This window comes from Leuciscus leuciscus (genome assembly GCF_965113295.1).
Source record: "Leuciscus leuciscus genome assembly, chromosome: 11".
Lineage (NCBI taxonomy): Eukaryota > Metazoa > Chordata > Actinopteri > Cypriniformes > Leuciscidae > Leuciscus > Leuciscus leuciscus.
In genome coordinates, this window is record NC_138735.1 from 16,633,663 (window position 1) to 16,652,294 (window position 18,632).

General features: G+C 37.6%; 1 protein-coding gene across 11 annotated transcripts in view; it reads left to right on the plus strand.

Moving 5' to 3' along the window:
* Nucleotides 1–18,632, plus strand: part of eya1 (EYA transcriptional coactivator and phosphatase 1) — a 96,632-nt gene that overhangs the window by 42,265 nt on the left and 35,735 nt on the right. The window contains exons 1-3 of one of the 11 annotated variants that reach the window (XM_082184876.1): nt 8,763–9,424; nt 16,393–16,520; nt 17,031–17,096. In XM_082184876.1, coding sequence (XP_082041002.1) covers nt 16,397–16,520; nt 17,031–17,096 — 190 coding nt within the window. In that variant the 5' untranslated portion in view covers nt 8,763–9,424; nt 16,393–16,396. Of the gene's footprint in view, nt 1–8,762; nt 9,425–14,497; nt 15,331–16,392; nt 16,521–17,030; nt 17,097–18,632 lie in introns of those variants that run through there. The other 10 variants (XM_082184879.1, XM_082184877.1, XM_082184873.1 and 7 more) reach the window with 10 other exon arrangements.

The following is an 18,632-nucleotide window of genomic DNA, read 5'->3' on the forward strand; positions in this document are numbered from 1 at the left end:
CATAATTACTTAAATGAAAAAAACAACATGTTTTTCATGTAACTTAACAGGTTTTTACCATAGCATTTTTACAGTCGTTGACTAATAAATTCATCTTTTATCTCTATTTTTCGATCTCCAAATGTGTTGTCTCGCTAATCCACTGTTCTAATATGCAGTAAAGACAAAAATGACAGCTGTATATGCTGAATAGCCATTAAAATTGAAGCTGGATGTCATTTCCATTCTTCTAGTGAGTCTAAGCCAGGTGCGGCCGAGAGGGAGAACAATTCCAGCCCAGTGAATGAACAAACCCCCAATTACCCTGAATGTCCCTCTGGTAGCTTTCATTCAAGCAAATGGCTCCTCTAATTGGCCTGACCAGTCCTACCTGTTTCACATCCAAATCCTGGACTATTCTTCTGCATTGTATCCACGGCAACAGGAAGTTTTGCGGCCTATAAAAAGTTGCGAGTCGTGTAACCGAGACTTGGCAGGGAGTGTTACCATGGTACGCTTCTCTATTTATAGATCAATCTCGCTGTGAGCTGTGAGTTATACCCCTCAGACGTTTGACGACCAGACTTTGGATATCGCTTTACTTAATGTTTGTTTTAAAAATTGTGTTTTGTAACTGTTTTGTTGTTAAGGAATTGACCATGATAATGCATGACAGCATTGAAAGATTATGAGTGGAATAAAACAACACAGTTTATAAAGTCCCTCAATAAAAGTTGAAATTTATGACAAATCAATATGCCTTGAACATCTATTTAGGTGTTTGTGGCAGTGGGTAAACTGAATCATATGTTAGCCATCTTGAGTGCAAAGTTAGTCATCCTTTTCTTCGTTTATCATCATTTATTAAAGCCAAACCCTCGGCATACGGACAGCCTGCTAATGTTATTGGATGCAGAGGATTTTATAACCCTGTCTGAAAGCATTCAAGTTGGCCAGGCATAATCTTTTTTTTCTTTTCCTGTGCATTTTTTCCACAAAATGAAAGTGTGACTCAACGTCTCCCATAAACATTTTAGTCATACGAATCAAATGAAGGGCAGCAGGGATTCTGTGAACCCATTTTTTGGTGTATTTGAATGAAAGCATTTCTCACAATGGTCGAACCTCCATCGTGGCCTGTTTTTACTTCAGTTCTTTGCTCGTCGAAACACATTTCGCTCCAGGACTATTGCGTCACCAATGACGGATGCCCCTCGCCTTGATTACTGCTTCCTGTCAGTGTTTTCTTGTCATATTTCCATAAGCTGACAGTAGGCTGTGTATACTAAGAGGTCGATAGGGTCCGTAAAGAGGATGTGTCATCAGGTGAACTTCAAATGCTGTTTTGAAACAAGTTTTTCTCTCCGGCGTATCCATTACGAGGAATCCACCCTGTACATCCCATTCAGACGCGGTGATATGAGACACCCCAGTGAAGTCATGGAGCAAGTATACTACATGCAACCGAGCAATAAAAGGCCTTTCCCTGCGGTTTTGGATCTCAGAAATGTGTTTGTGATGAAAGTTCAGAACGGACTGGACGTGATATATACATCTGGAAATGAACATCTGCATATAGAGGCTTTACTTTTAAGTTTGTTACTCTTTTGAGTATGTCTACGACACCCCACTGATGTTGGGATGGGATTTTTGGCCATCGTGTCAATCATTCAGAGGCCTACATATAAGACAAGGTTTGACATATTTTTGAAGAGTTCAGGCTGAAATCCCACTAGGCAATTTCCATTTCCTCAAAGAGGAAATCACCTTCTGAGCACCGCACAAAAAGGAAATAAACATGGAAAGTTGGCACGTCAGTCCAAAAACTTTGACTTTGTTGCTCCAGTGTTTTGATGTTAAGTGCATTTGGTGCACTTGCCCTTGAAAAAAGACTTCTACAAAAAAGTAGGGGTGATAGATTTTTATTCTAACTAAAGGCAACTGTCTTTGTGAGTTTTGTCAATTAAGCAGACGAGACCCAGAGCCGAGTACGGAGTCACGGAGAGTTAGGCCTCATCGGGGGATGCTATTAGCATGTGTCTTTGCTCTCTCTCCCTCATGCATAGTCCTAAACTGTTATTAACCTTTGGTTATTTTTGAACTTCTGGTCATGCTTCAAGTCACTTTATATGACGCCAGCATGATGGGAGGCAACCGCTGGCCAAGCAAGCTGCTAATAGTTCACACACTTCAGGGGCCGCTGCAGCATCTTCCTGTCCTATAAAATGAACGCCATTCCATATCCATATAATCCGAGCGTTATTTTAAATGCATGTGCGTAAGGAGAAAGAAAGAGCCAGGGAAGTTCAGCTGTTAAATGTCTAAACTAGAGTTAAAAATGAAATCCGCTGCCCAATAGCTACCCTGCCATTATATATGGTAAGCAGCCATGAGTGATTTAATTATACTTCCTGAAGAGCAAGTGTGGAAATATTTTTAGTACAGATTGTTTAGTTGCTTCCTCAGAGTTGTAGGCCGAAGACGCTTCCCAGGCTAAAATTCAAAACTGTTGAATGTGAAATCAAAAAGAACTCACATTGGATTTTTTTCTCTCAAAAATATCTGTTATAGGCCTTTCACAATGCTTGCGTTGCTTTAACCTATGATGCCTACATATCAATGAGGCTGCACTTTTCTAAGCTCTGGTATCATCTAGCACATTTACACTACCCGCTGAGGCACACACGGATCCATTTCTCCCTTACGCCGAGACACAGTCGCATTCTCCCTCTTGCATTCCTTCCATGAGCCTTCCCCTTCACTGGAACTGCCCACTGCCATTGTGCAGAATGGCAATGCCCCAGTCAAAGTGGCTTTCATCTGGCCAATTTAAACAGACAACCCCAACCAGACATTTGCCTAATGTGTTTTTGTTATGTGGACTCCTGGCTTCACAAATGTCAGCCGGCTGGAAGGAAGCAGTGGCTCTAACCTCTGTAGTTTCAGTGCTCTTCCCCCACTGGGAGTTCTGCTGGGCTGAAACTAATCCCTCCGCCTGAGAGCCGAAGTGTCCTCTCTGCAGGGGAGAGCCCATTCCGGGGGCCAGGGAGCAGCGGTCTGGCCCCGGCACTCTGCTGACCTGGACCCAACTGGGGGAGGCAGCTGTGAAGGCTGGGAATGCCACATTTCTGACCAAAACCAAGACAGTTGGGCCAGCGCTGACAAATGTTCCTATGGACGCCAGGCATGCTTGCTTGGAGTTATTAGAAAGGGGCCTGGAAATTTATTACGAAACGTATTGGTATTTTAGAGCGCAGCTGATTTAAATTTAGTGGAGTTCAGCAGCCTTTACCATTCCAGAATTTAAGATTCTAGTTATGGTTTACCCAGGGATAAAAGTTTGTTTTGTGTGTGTGTGTGTGTGTGTGTGTGTGTGTGTGTGTGTGTGTGTGTGTGTGTGTGTGTGTGTGTGTGTGTATGTGTATGTGTGTGTGTGTATGTATGTATGTATATATATATATATTACAAAAATTACCATTAAAATATGCTGATTTGGCGTTTAAGAAATGTTTCTTATTAATAGCAATGTTGAAAAAAGTTTTGCTGCTTAATATTTTAGTGGAAACTGATCATGTTTTTTTCAGGATTCATTGATAAATAGAAATAACATAATTTATTTGAAATTGAAATCTTTGGTCACAATGAAAAAGTTTTTACTGTCACTTTTGATCAATTAAATGTATCTTTCCTCACTAAAAGTATACATTTCTTTTTTTTTTAAATGCACGAAATTTTTTTCTTTTAATTCATATATATTTTCAAGTAGTATTTTTGCTTATGCTCCTGACCAACAGTTTTGTTATGGCACATGATGCCACTGTTTTAGTTTCTACACTGATGCATTCTGGGGTTTCATTTGACTTGCAACACCTGCAGCTAGTTTAGTTTGTCAACATCAACACTGCCAAAATGGTGGAAATTGGAAACATTTTTTTAAAACGGTGTCTAGAATGCATTCTTGATTGAACAAATAAACATTTGAACTTGCTTCAGTCCTTGCCATTTTTCCTTCCATTTAACACCACCCAATGACCCTAGTACAGCATTTAAATAAACACTCTAGTAGGGAGTATGTCCTGTATATCAGCACAATCCTCTGTGATGTCTCTTTCTGAGTAATAGGTCTCTGTAGTTTGCTTGTTTTGCTGTTTTTTCAGAGCCCTGGAGAGTCATAAACTGCCTTCTTGAGGATCAGAGGGCCCTCATAGAACTTCACCAGGTGTGCTTGAATCCTCATAAAGCGCGGCCTGCAGTGCACTCATGGGCAGAAGTGTCCTTTGTGCCGCTCTTAAACAAACACTCTGTCGGCATTGATGTTTTTTCATCTCTAAAAGTACAAACATGAATGTAGTTTGAAATTCATACTGATGAGTTTACAATAGAATAAATGTAATTAACTGAATATGAAACATCTTTTTGGTTTGTCTTGCCTGTGATTGCAAATTTCGATTTATTCACCATCCTTTAAAGGTTAACCAGCTGAATTATTCTGAGGAGAAATCTAGTTGTATTTCATAGGCATGAATATGAACATACTTCAGTTCCATTAGTTCTTCCAGCAGATGAACTTGATGTTTGTTTATAGAGAAATGGAGCTTCACTGCAGCTTTTATTCACCACTTGAAAGCACTTTGCTTGCTACTAATTTACCTCAGGGGGCTTTAAAATTATCTGTCTCTGCTGTCGAAATCTTTATTGTGGTGACAACTCGTCATCATCATCAAAGATTGCCCCGGAGTCAAATGAAGATGGTTTTGGAATAGTGGGCATGGTGCTCTGTCGAGCAGATTCCATCTGATTGGTTCTCCTCTCTAACAGTGAAATTAAGCACTGCAGGTTGGATCAGCAAATGTAGTTTTGGAGATTGATGGTGCAGTCTGCGGGATCAGGCAGGAGGAGAGAAAAACACCCACTGATGGAGTCGTATAATCCATAAAATGTCTTGTATATTGTGTTTGAATTTAGCTTTGATATTTTTTTTTTCTGAATGCAACTGTATCAGATGGAGATTTTCAGATTAACAATCAGAATCCTTTTTATTTGTCATACCTAAACCTGGTATGAAACTAATGTTGATACAGTACACTACACTTATTTGATAAAAAATACAGTACACATAGTAATATTGTTCAATATTATTGCAACTATTTCTATTTTAGTATATTTTCAAATGTAATATATTCCTGTGATGGCAAAGCTGATTACTCCAGTCTTCAGTGTCGCGTGATCCTTGAGAAATCAAAGCTCAAGAAACATATTATCAATGTTTAAAACAGTTATGCTGCTTACTATTTTTGGAGAAACCATGATACATTTTTTTTTTATAAATAGACAATTCAAAAGAGCTGCATTTATTTGAAATAGAAATCTTTTGTAACATTATAAAAGTCTTTACTGTCACTTTTGATCAGTGAAATTTGTCCTTGCTGAATAAAATAATTAATTAATTCCTTTTGAAAAATAATCTTACTGCACAAAGAATATCTTGCAAAAAAAATTTGCAGCCCACAAAGTACTAAAGACCTCAGGAACGATAAAGATAAGACTATATATATATATATATATATATATATATATATATAATTATTATTAATATTATTATTATTATTATTATTATTATTTTATTTAATTTTTTTACTTTTTACGTTACTTTTAATTTACATATGAATAACTACTAGGGCAATTGGCTGTTATGAATAATAATATATAAGACAATGTGCTTTATGGCTTTATACACTCTTGCTAAATATGTCATGAAATTGTCTGTGATCTGTAAATAACTCTTAGCGTTTCTCACTGTTGAATTATCTGAAGTATTATAGTAAAATGTTCATTTTGAAGTGTTGATACCATAGGTGTCATTAGTCAAGTCTGCGTGAGTTTAGCACATGAAAATTGCGCTTCAGTTTTCACCTGGTTGTCTTTTTTTTTTTACATTGTCAGTCATTCAAGACAAGTTATTGTTGCTCAGTTATTCAAAGCAGAAAATATACTCACTATGACAAAAATCCTTCAAAGAATGAAGAAAATATCCAATATCAACTGCTCTTTAAAATCACCACAGATCCAATTCTCCCATCCTCTATCTATCAGGGACATGAATTTAAAGGCCTAGATTTTTTCCCCTTCACGTTAGAAGTATTGGTAAATATTGTGTAAAATGTATAAAAAGTTGTTTTCATTAGACAAAGACTGAAGTTCAGGTTTCGTATCTTGGGGGAAGCTTTAGAGTTTTGTGCTCTGGGAGACAGGCAGAGAAAGCAACTCGATCCCCTCAAAGTGTGACATTGTGTAAACACTTTGGTAGCAGATTGCAAACAACCGGTGACGTTGTGATTTTAGTTTGTTGTCTAATAGCATTAGCATTATTAGCATCACAATCACTGTGCATTTTCTCGTTTTCTCTGAGCAGGTATTGCTCATAGTTTAAAGAAGTATAATTGTGCTATACAATAGCTATAATGACATTCCATCAGGGCATTCATTTATTGTTTTTCAGCTGAATTACTGAGTAGCTCAACTTCAGCCAGTTGCTTTTAGTGGCTCAGCTGTGGGCAAAGCATGAATCATAGCATAATTATGCATTTGTGACATAATTTCATGATAACCCCCAGTGCAAGGCAGGACACTGTAGATCCCCCCATGTGTCTACATTTCAAGCAGGCATCTCTGCAGCCTCCCAGTAAGACTGCAGGGTCCCATCAAGATAATCCTTAATAAAGAACGGCTTCACTTTTAATCTTACCCACTTCTCATATTTCTAGCCTGATATAGTTTTTGGCAAGTAATGTTTTAGCACTGATGTCAGTCTAGGACTATCAATGCATCTTTGTTGAGTCCATCACGGGCACATAATAGGAACATTGCAAGCTTGATTGTCTAATTCTAAAGAGCGTTTTGCTAAGCGTTTAAGTCTAGGGGAAAAATAAGGCTGTTAAAGCCTTTAGGCTCTCAGATTTAGGATCAGCATTTATATATATATATTTTTGAAATATACTTTTAAAAATAATTATATATATATATATATATATATATATATATATATATATATATATAAACAAACTATCAACTTCTTTATTTTCCCAAGATATGAATTCAGTTTTGCTATTCATGTTAATGAGTCTTTCAGAATTTTAATTTCAGTCTTATTGAATATTATAAGCAATCTTTCACCTGATATTGAGCTATTTATAGTTATATGGTACAGTAATGTGAAACATACCTTTCTGTTGACGATGATGCCTTTGCTTAGGGGAAAATGAAAGTGTTTTCTTGGGAGACATAAACTACTTGGGATAATTATGCTGTGCAATTTTAAAATAACTGCAAAATTACATTGAAAGTTAATTTTATGTGCGAGAGAGGGGGTTATAACTCGATTGGCGTATAAACCCCTCAGCTACGGTGAATAGTTACTTGAGATCCCCTCTGCATTTATTAGTCTATTGAGTTATCAAGAGCCTCTTCAAAATGCAATATATTTAATTTTCTCAGGCTGTAATTTGAAACGCCGGCTTTTACCTGTAGGCACATCTGTAGCGTAAACGCCTGTGCATTTGCATGACAACTGCTTTAGTAGTGCGCCACATCTAGATGAGGAAAAGTCAAGCTCGGGTCTATTTATACTGAAGAGGAGGGCAGAGGTTTGACCTGCTGTCCCATATATGGCTGCCAAGTCCATTTCATTTCATCACATCACACATCATCAAGTTGTGTAAATGAGTTTGTGAGCGTTGGTTTGTCTTTTTGACCACTTTTTAGCTTATTTTTAGGGCCGTTCACACCAAGAACGATAACTATAATGATAACGATATTAGCATGGATGACAATGTTATCTTTATTATAAGGGCGCTGCTGTTATGTCGTCCGCCACTTCAAATGCTGGAGCTCTTCAAAGCAGGATGGATTCTGATTGACTGTCAATGGTTTAATGGTTCATCAGCTGGAAACAAATCTTTCTGAAAGTGATTCCAACGATATCGTTTCTCTGTGTCGTTATCGTTTTTGTTGTGGTGTGGACTCTGCTATTCTTTTATGATATTTAGGACTATGTCTTTAGGGCCTATCAAAAGATGAATACAAATATAGATTTTTAATATAGGCCTGTATGTCTATAAAATAAGGCACATGCTGCTTTTGTTCATTATATAATTTGTTTAGACGCTTATTAAACTATCATTTATAAATATTAGCGTATCTGACAATATGATCTCCACATTGTGTGTTCCTATCAAAATGTAAACTTTCATCTGTAATTCTATAGGTAAATTAAACATTTGAAATTTTTACTTTACTTTTTTTTTATGTAGGCTAGAACATACGGTACTTTTTTTTTAAATTGAGATCTACTTTACATTTGTAGTTTGCAGGTATGTGTAAATACTATAACTTTGCATAATCGAGGTCTATTAAATTGAGATTTGAGACATTTTTGAATGTCTTATATATATATGTATGTATTTCTTTATGTAATAGATTGCGTTTGGTAGTATTCCGTTGTGAGGGATGAAGGTACATTTTGGAAACAAATGAAGTAATAAGCTGGAGCAGACAGACGGCAGTCATTACCTTACAAACAGCAGTGAGAGGTCTACTTGTTGATGGAAGGCTTCCACTATAACGCTGATCGGACGAGCCAGTTTGCTCCAATAAAATCAGCTCCATCATTTACAAACTATATTTACTTAATGCATACCTACTAGGATCCTTTTGTCAGGGACAAACCACAAAAGAATCAACCACAAAAAAAGAACCGGTTTGTGGAAAGAAGAAAATAAAAATAAACAGGAGAGAAAATGAAAAAAGCTGTGCCCCTGGGCTGTGTGTGTGCAGAGCCACGGGATCCAGCAGACTAGCAGAGATGCATGCAGGATCTGCCGTTTCATTGTCTTAGGATCACTGATACAATCTAGAGGAAGGCTATATTGCTTAAAGCTGTGAGTGAATGGCATATGGAGGACTGGTGTGAAGAAAACTCCCCAGTGCCTCCTCCAAACTAAAGTCTTCCTGTGAGAGAGAGAGAGCAGCGAGCAACTTTCTGCGCTTTCAAACTGCATGCTCCCTCCCTCCCTCTCTCTCTTTCTCTCCCTCTCGCTCTCTCAACCGGCTCTCTCTCTCTCTCTCTCTCTCTCTTTTTTTTTTCTCTTCCTCAGACACTAGCTAGTCACTGCCTGCAGCAGTAATCGGACAACTCTCGTTCTTGCTCGGAGTCTGTCTCTTGAGATCTAGCACGGGGCTCCATGACTTTTCACCCTTAAAATGAAAAAGAAAAAAGTTGTCTTTTATCGCTAATCTGCGCATTTAAAGTCAACTCAGAGAGAAGTTTCTTTTTTTTTTTCTTTTTTTTTTAGTTCTTTATTTGCTGTGGAACAGACAGACACTCAACGGAAGATTGCAAAAAAAGGAGGAATAAAAGAAAAAGTGCAAGGATTCTACCATAATTGTAGTGAGTACTATTTTGATTTTCTTTTAACGGTCTTTGCTTCCACATGTTATTTTACGTGTCCCGTGCTAAACTTTTTTATGTCAGTTTTAAACATGGCTAAATGCAGCTGTGTGTCTTAACTTTACATAATCGAGGTCTAGATTAAATTGAGACATCTTTTTGAAATCACACCTTTTGATATTTTTATGAACGCCAGTTAAGGAGTTTTTTGAATCACAAAATTAAAATCATTTGAAACCTCTGACAAATTATTCTATCAAAGTTATTAGCGATTTATCTCTTACCAAATATATTTTTTGAATTTTTGCCTAATTTACTGTTAAAACCTCAACAGTGTTAACTTTGTTAAATTTCATAAAAGACTAAAATAGCAATTAGCAAAATGCCTAAAAGTGAAAATTGCTGTAGTATACTTTGACTTGACAATTTCCAAAACATTTATAAAAGTTCATAAAAAGCTGATTGCTAAGTATTTCATATTTTTTTATTAAAAAAGCTATATTTTTTTATAGTATGTTGAGTTCACATTCCTACAAATTTCTATTTTATTAAAAATCTTCTGATAAATACACACACAGTCTTTTTTAACATATAACTCCCTGTAAAATTCAGCAACAGCGTTTAAGTTTAAAGTCTTTAATACTGCACTAAAAGCATCATGTCACTGTTTGCCGCTCAAATTTAAATCCCCAGTGACTCTGTCTCTCTCTTACGCACCTGATTCACACCTTCACCCTTTTCGAATTCACCTTTTTGCATCTCCTGAGCCCTCAGGTGACAACCACCTTTTTTTGGTACTTTAAAACAGGTGTACGAGGCACTGAAATAAGAGATTGCTTTGTAAATAATGACCCCATTTTAGGTCTAAGATAATAAAGTTTTCCATAATTTTCCATCCAGTAAGTTAAACCCAATATTCTATTCAGCTGGCAGAATAAAACAAAACCAGTTCAGTTTTAGCAGTTGACATCCAATGCCATCTGCTGCAGGGAGGAATGTTTTAGGGAAGACAGACAGGCAGATTGCTGTCTTGTAAGACATCGGCAGACGGCCACCACAACCAAGACACCCCGCACATTTTTGGAAGGGTTGTTTTCTATCCGGGGATGCAGTTTCTTTGAGTACCCAGCATTTTGTGTTGTACGGTTAAATGCGTGATTATGCAGGACTTAAATATTTCTCAAAACAGATATCTTGTTTCACTTTTTGTCCAGTAAATAAAAAAAATAAAAAATAAAAGGCGTTTAATTATGCTTTTATGTTATAATAATTGAAAAGTCATTCTACGGCAGCTGTTTCTCCGACTCGCATTGTTTTTTTTCCGGAGTGTGTGAACACTGTGTTGCCTCCAGCCGCCCTCTCTGTGTTCCTTTCGCACAATAACCCTGCTTATCTAATTAGCTCATAATGTGCTGCTTGATTTGGACTGTTTACACACTGTATTTGTTTTAATAAGGCATAAGTTTGACAGCATTAAGCTCTCTCCGATAAGCCCTCATGCGTTCAGCCTCGCGACGCGCCGTTGTTTGCCGAAGGCCCAATGCGCTCCGTGTGTGTGCGGCCGAGCTGGAAACGGTGCGCGGTGAAAGACACAGGGTTAATTGAAACTGCTGCGCTCCACTGTTTATGAGATAGAGACAGCGGAAATGGTTTGTGGCGATTAGCTGTTTACTAAATACAGTAGAATGTTATTTTGTTAACATGCCACTGTTGGTCTCAGGAAAACGTCGCTCAGGGAGCAGGAAATAAGGGCTGAGAAGCTCAATTGATCACGGCTCTTCTACATTCACAATTCCTTTGTGTTTGTTTACATGTAATCAAGGAGTTCGTTTACTTAAGCAGGAGAGCAGAGGATGAGCTAAACCTGAGTGTCTTTTTTTTTTTTTTTTTTTGCTTTTAGGATGTTTGTGAAGATTCAGGTTTTAGTATTGTGAATAAAAGAAAATGGGCGGAAAATAAATAAATACTTTAACATGAAAACACCTAACAATAAAAATCAGTTTTTATTCTAGTTTTTTTTCTCTTTTTCTTTTTAAGATTAAATTAATTTGTAGAGCAGACTTTTTACAATGCAAAATTAAAAGCCGAGAAAACAATAAAATAAAGGATGCATTAAAATGTAATGGTTTTCAGTAACAATTTACGTGTTCGCAGTGTGATCGCTTTTTTTTTTTCTGTTACTGCGGTGGGGAGAATTCGATCAGATGTGTACCTTAAATCTTCTCTGATGGACTCTCAAAGCGGACGGACTTCTGGAAATAATTTAGGGGTTGAAGAGCTCAGAATTAACAGATTTAATGTAGCTGCGCTGTCCATCGCTTGAGCTTCATGTCAGACTGAACAAAATGGAAGGGACAAATTGCACATCAACAAACCACAGCATGTGTTCGGAATTTACATTTTAATTACACAAAATTCAAAAAGTTGAAATGGTCTGTTTAAATAAAAAAATAAAAGTACGTGTCCAAGTCTGCGTTTGCGCATAAATGTGTAATTTGATAATTAATATTATGGGCCTCATGTATCAATACATATTGATTATCCTGAGTGAATAGTTTTCATGTCACACTTTATTAATGCATTATTAGTATTTCAGTACATTCACAATTTTAAATCCATAATTCAGTTACAAAAAAAAAAAAAAAAAACTTGAAAGCATGTCTGCAATAAAATGAAGTCTGATATTATTGACACATTTCTCATTCTGTCCTTTATATATATATATATATATATATATTTGGTAATCAGTGTTTTGTTGGTGGTGCACATTTCTTTGCTCTATGCTCACAGAGTCCAGTGAAGTGTAGCATTTTGTAAACTGTGTCTAATTCTAGTCACATCTGTGTTCAATTGTTGTCTACATCGACATTCTTTGCATGTGGATTTATTTTTCCTGGGCCACCATGTGGATTCAGCTGACCAGCTTAAGTTGGGATTAGTTGTTTTAAAGTTATTTTGATTAAAGCGTTGTTTTTTTCAAAACTAGAAACTTACAACACATGTTTTGCATAATCTATGAAATTCAAAAAGGAACATGCATGTCTTGCCTTATAAAATTACAATCTTGTAAACCGTGGCTGGAAAGCAAGCAGGATAAACCGTTTCATTATGACTTTTTGAATTTGAAAAATATGATTGGCTTATTCCTTAAATTGTACACCTCATATATTTGACAAAAAGATAAATGCAATAATAAATGCTACCAAATATGTGTTATTACATCAGAGCTTAAGTATTCAGGTGAATCTCATCCGTGCCAGAGCGGCTCAGACAGCCCGCGTGCTCTATAATGATCAATGTTAAAAGCCCGGCGGTGTTTGCCGATGGAAACGCAGCGCTTGAAATAAGCAAAGCGAGACAAAAAGCCGTGCAAACAGTCGTGAGTGAAGCGAGTTTGGCTTTTTTGATGACACTTCCAACGTAGCTCTTTGTTCCTGAGAGCTTCAAAGACAGCTCAGTTCAGGTTGAATTCAAGCACACATCAAAGATGCTGAATGCACTTCTTTCGTTTTTTTTTTGTTTAAACAATAAATATTTAGCAGTACAGGACAAGGGTTTGTTTTTGCTTTTAAAAACCCACCAGCCCCTCCCTGTTCACCTGGTGAAAATCACCTGCTGGATGAGGGGCTCTGCCGTGAGACCGGTATGCGTAATGCTTCGTAAGCTCAGGGCGCTGAACGCAGGCCGTGGCAAGGTCTTTATTTCTCCCTCCTTCATCTCCCTTTTTCTTGCAATGAAACAACTTGTGCTGAACTTTTTATAGAAAGCCAAAGTAATGTTCCCAAGCTTCGGATGATGTAAGGAACGACTTTAGGGCACGAAAGTGTGTTAATGTGACTAGACGGGGTCAAGAGAAAGAAGACCGAAAGAGAAATTTGAAAAACTTGACCATTATTCATCACGACTCGGCCATTGTGAGAAGAGGGGGGCGAAAAAAACACCAAGACCAAACAGCTCGGGTTACTACATCATGAAAACAGCCCAGCATTAAAAATTCATGCAGGGATTTTTCAGACATTTTTGGTGGAAAGGCCGGATCACTGTGACCTAGATCCAACAATTCGGCTCCGGTCTGATATTGGGAAATAGCGCCGCAGGTATCAGTGCAGAGGTGGACGGCAAAACCTAATTATCGACTAAAAAAATAAGAGTAATAGTGGCATTTGAAGTGTCAAATGTGACCCCATACGTCCCACTCCAACTGATTGTAGAAGATTCAAGTTTATTTATACACTGTAAAAAAATATGATCAGTAAGTGATGACAACATATGTTTATACATTGCTTTTACTCATCAAAAATAGTCTCAACAAATTTTTTTTAAGTCAATTTAATGTAATTTAAGTTGAAATGACTTAAACATTCAAGTTGATTGTACTTAAAAATTGTAAGACAGCAACCTTTTTTTACAGTGTATAGTGCTTTTCACAATACATATTGTATCAAAGCAGCTTTACAGAAAATGCTTTTTTCAGTGCTTTTAACAATTAATAAATATTCTGTTATCAGCCAGAGATGAGTGTCAAAGTAATGCCCATGTGGCAGAAATATACAGCTAAAATGTTATATATGTAATGTTAATAGTTAATGTTATTTATTCAGGTAAGCAGACACAACAAACGTGTTAGGCAGCAATTACAATAATATTACAATATAAAGATAATATTTGATAGTTTTGTATGTCAATCCAAAGTTGTTATATAGCTTGCAATGCACTCAAAATGTTTTAATTCAACTTATTGTACAAGATGCACTCAATACACTCCACTCTGATTTATTGTACAGGATGGTATCTATAGTGGTCCGGTGTTCCCTAAACCCTCAGGCGAAGTCCCACTCATCCCCCTGACCGTCATTAAGAACTGTCAGTGTGCCTGGAGAGGGAGTGTAGATAAATTTCAGATAGTGTCAATTGCAGATGAAAGATGCTAGGGGTGTCATGCTTGACTAGCTTCTGTTCAACAAAGTCCCATCTCTCACAGTATACACCCCCCATACACTTCCAGAGGCAACAGCGGCAGCGACCTCAAGCAGGCGCCCCCAGTTCGCTCACCCAAAACACCCCCCCCCCCCCTTCCAAACACCCGCCCCTCCCTTTCCTGCTTACCTTGGCTAAGCCGCTTTGCATGTTGATTGGGGGAGGACTAATCCAGTTTGCAGCTGTCGTAGACCAATGATGAATCACCTTTCCGTCATTCGGCCGGGAGGAGGGAAGACCTGGAAGGAGGAAACAACGGTGGAGGGGTTGAGCCTACAGACAATGTGCCTCTCTGTTCCACCGACTCCTCTCTTCCCATTCTGCGTGAGAATAACAAAAATGTTTTCTCAGACAACGTCTATTGTGTCACGGATGGCTCTTTACAGAGACACTGAGATGAAATAACAAGGAGCGATATTGTTTTTAGGGTCCTGGCAGGTGGAAGGAAAGACAGAAAGAAAGAAAGAAAGAAAGAAAGAAAGAAAGAAAGAAAGAAAGAAAGAAAGAAAGAAAGAAAGAAAGAAAGAAAGAAAGAAAAAGAGAGAGGGAGGGTGAAAACCACTGTTTGACAGATGGTTGAGGTCCGTCCAGTTTCAGGTAAGAGGGAGTTGATTTGCTGCCAGCAGCATCACTGAAAAGCAACCACTTGTTTAGCAAAGTGCACCGGTTTTCAGCGTTGAAACGCTCAGAACTTCTGGAGAAAGTGTCTGGAAGTTTTTGCAAACTGCTGGAAGTGTGAAAGAAACAGGACAGAGGGATTTAGGAGTGTCAGAAAAGGAAAACATTTGACAAATACGGTTTGTGTCAGAAACTGACGTTATTTTTAAAAGCAAGTCAAGTTTTAACATCTCCATGGCATGGATTATTTTTCCCTTGTTTTAACTGCGACCAGCTGTAACGGATATTTTATAGCCGATCAAGAAAAAGAGGTATGATAATCTACGCTGATAAAACGTTTCTTGTTTCCTCCTCTTTGTTATTCATAAAAATCCAAATGTTTGTTGATAGCAGGGACACGACCATTCCTAATTGATTCTGGCAGAGCGGCACGCAAGGCATAATGTTTTTGGCGCAATTAGCGCAATAATGCTTTTCTGAAGACTGATGTGTGTTTTAGTTTTGCGGCCACGCTCACATCACACACAAACACCCGTAACATACATCCGACCGCAGACGCACACTGGCCTGACCTTCCATTTGCTATGCATAATAAAATCCCGCGAGTGCGCTATGGAGCCAGTAGAATAATGTTTTCAGTGGCGTGGCCCTCGGTACATAAACAAAGAAACAATTAAGACGCTCGCCAGAGCAAACAGCATGCTTTAGTGAACTCTTCAGTCGCTCTCGTTGAGGTTTGAGGCCTCGCAATCACACATCTCTCTCACACGGCTCCGGCTCTTGCTGCTTCAGATCAGAGATCGCTGGGGGAAATGAACGTATGAAAATTGCAGCGTGCGCTAAGGGGCCAATGGTGGTTAACTTTTAATACCTAAAATGAGAAAGTCAATCAATCATCAGATGTCTCATTAATTGTTAAATTTGTGTCAAATGTCATTTGATGTGCCTCAGGGGAAGGTCCTTGTTAAGCGTATTTCTCTGGAGAGCTGCTGGAATGTTCTTGTTTAATGTAGATTTTTTATATGATAATAATAATTATTCGTATTATTATTATTATCATTCTTTTTTGCTGTCATTCTGTATTTGTGTGTTGTTCATAATGTATAGCTAAAATGAGGAAAAAAATTATTCTAGCTACCGGTACTTAAAAATAATTGCCAATAATGTGGTTAGACATATTTGTATGTATTAGCCTTTATGTTTTAATTTTAAAAGTGTATTATTTAATTGTTTTTTTAGTAAATGCAATACATTCATATTTATTTTAGTGAGCACTCATATTTCAGATCTCCTGTTGATTAGTTTGAGTGTGTGTGTGTGTGGGCGTGTGTCATTCAATAGCATGTGACTGTCTGTGTGTTTCTTCCTCTCAGGTCTATGGAAATGCAGGATCTAGCTAGTCCACACAGCCGAGTAAGTGGAAGCAGTGAGTCCCCGAACGGTCCCAACATCGACAACTCACATATAAATAACAATTCCATGACACCAAATGGCACTGAAGGTACGTCTTCTCAGCCTCCCGTTGGTCTTATACCTTCATTACGTTCGTTTTTAACATGGACATTCCCTTTGTATAGCATTTATGCTCTTGTGAAAAGTTAGATCTTTGTTAAACATCTACGATTTTTTGCTCTGATGGATACGCAATATGTTTGCCATGTCTTTTCATTTATAGGCTATACTCCAATTTAGCTATTGTAATCTGGTCAAACATTAATATTCTTAATAATGAATATATGTGAATGTTTCCCTGACCTCAACTTTATTGCTGTAATATTTGAATTCTAAATTTTTAAATAAATTCTTCTTTATGCAACAGTGCACTATATAAACTGTAGATCTTTCTGTGTTTTCACAGATCATGTTACAGCCCATAAGAATTTTATTCAGCTCTAAAGTAGTTTACATAATGTAATCTTGACTGTGGTTTTTCTCCATTTCTGTAGTGATAAGCCCCAACCTGTGACAGTGCAGATTGTCATATGTCCTGTCCCATTCTTTCTCCCTATAGGTGATAACATCACTATGCTTACCACAGCTGACTGGTTGTTAAGTTCTAGTTCACAGTCCGCTGCAGGTTTGTGCAGTTCTGGCGAAACAATGAAAGGACAATACTTGGCGTCATATGTGAAACAACACACGCTTTTATAGTCATTTCACTCTGAGGCAATCCTAACATTTCAAATCTGATTACATTCACGAATGTGAAAAGCCAATTTGATGTGCTCACATCTCTTCAACTATTGTGCCTTTCATTTGGACTCTTGTTTGGCATTCTGTGTTGTGTTATGGTGAATCTGTTGAAAGCATGGTTTGAGACTTTTTGGCTTTGATTCCATTCTGTCAATGAATGGTAAAGCTGTGGGCACGCGTAATGTGCATTTAGCTTTTTTATTTGATGTTCTGCAGGACGGTTTTATGGTTATGTGTGGTATGTGATAAGACTTGACTGCACTAGTTTCTGCATGTGCCGTGCCACTATTTTCCCGTATCCCTTCGAGAAGGAGGGGTGGGGGGAGCGTTGGTACGTATTCAAACCGCTCCCCATCGACATGTGTTCCTTTGAGGGAGAGCATAGCTGCAACATGTTCGACATGACAAGCTGATGGCTACCTCAGACATGAGGGATTTCAGTGGGCATGACTCTGTACCCACATAGAGAATTTTGTTTTCATAAATGTAAACCTGCACCCCACCCCCTCCTGAGACAGAGATGGATTCATTTCAAAGATCCGGGCCTGTCTAAACGCTGTGAAATCGTCTCCCGGTTGCCCTCATTGTATTTCGAGCGGTTGGGTCAAACACTTTTTTTATACACCATGCATTGCCTTGACATATCAATTATGCTGCACGTCCATGCATTCCACAGTTTATTCCTGCCATTAAATTCCACCTTTTTTTGCCTGTTTTCCCTTGATGCTACATAAAACCCTTCCGGTAAGAAATCAAGTGACTAACCCTTTAGAATAGATCAGTTGGCATTAAATAAAAGTTCAATTTTCAATGTAGAAAAACTAATACTCTTAATAATAATAAGAAAAAACAACAACCATATGTATACTGTCATTCAAAAGTTTGGGGTTGGGAAGATTTTAGTGTTCAATGTCTCCAATGCTCACCTAGGCTGCTTTTTTAAAATAAAAAATGCAGTAAAAACAGTCATATTGTGGAATATTATTAATTTTTAAAAATTCAGCTGCCTCAGAGTCTTCAGTGTCACATAATATGCTGATTTGCTGCACAAGAATTTTTTTTTATATTATTATTTTATTATTAGGTTGAAGACAGTTGTGCGGCTTAGTAATTTTGTGGGAACTTTGATAAATGTTTTAGAAAGTTCAAAAGAACAGCATTAATTGGAAATAAAAATATTTTGTTTGAATTTCTTTCCAAAAAAAAAACAAAGAAAGAAAAGAAAACGTATTGACCCCAAACTTTTGAACATTGTTTCATGTCATTCTGTCAGAAGTAGATTTGAGAGGTTTATGCATTTAAAGAAGACTGGTTATTATAAGACTGTTGTCCTTAAATCAACACCAGAGCTGTGTGTATTGGAAGGGAATTGTCCTTGTCTTATTTGTAGAAGAGATTAGCTTTAATTGTTGGCCTCTCC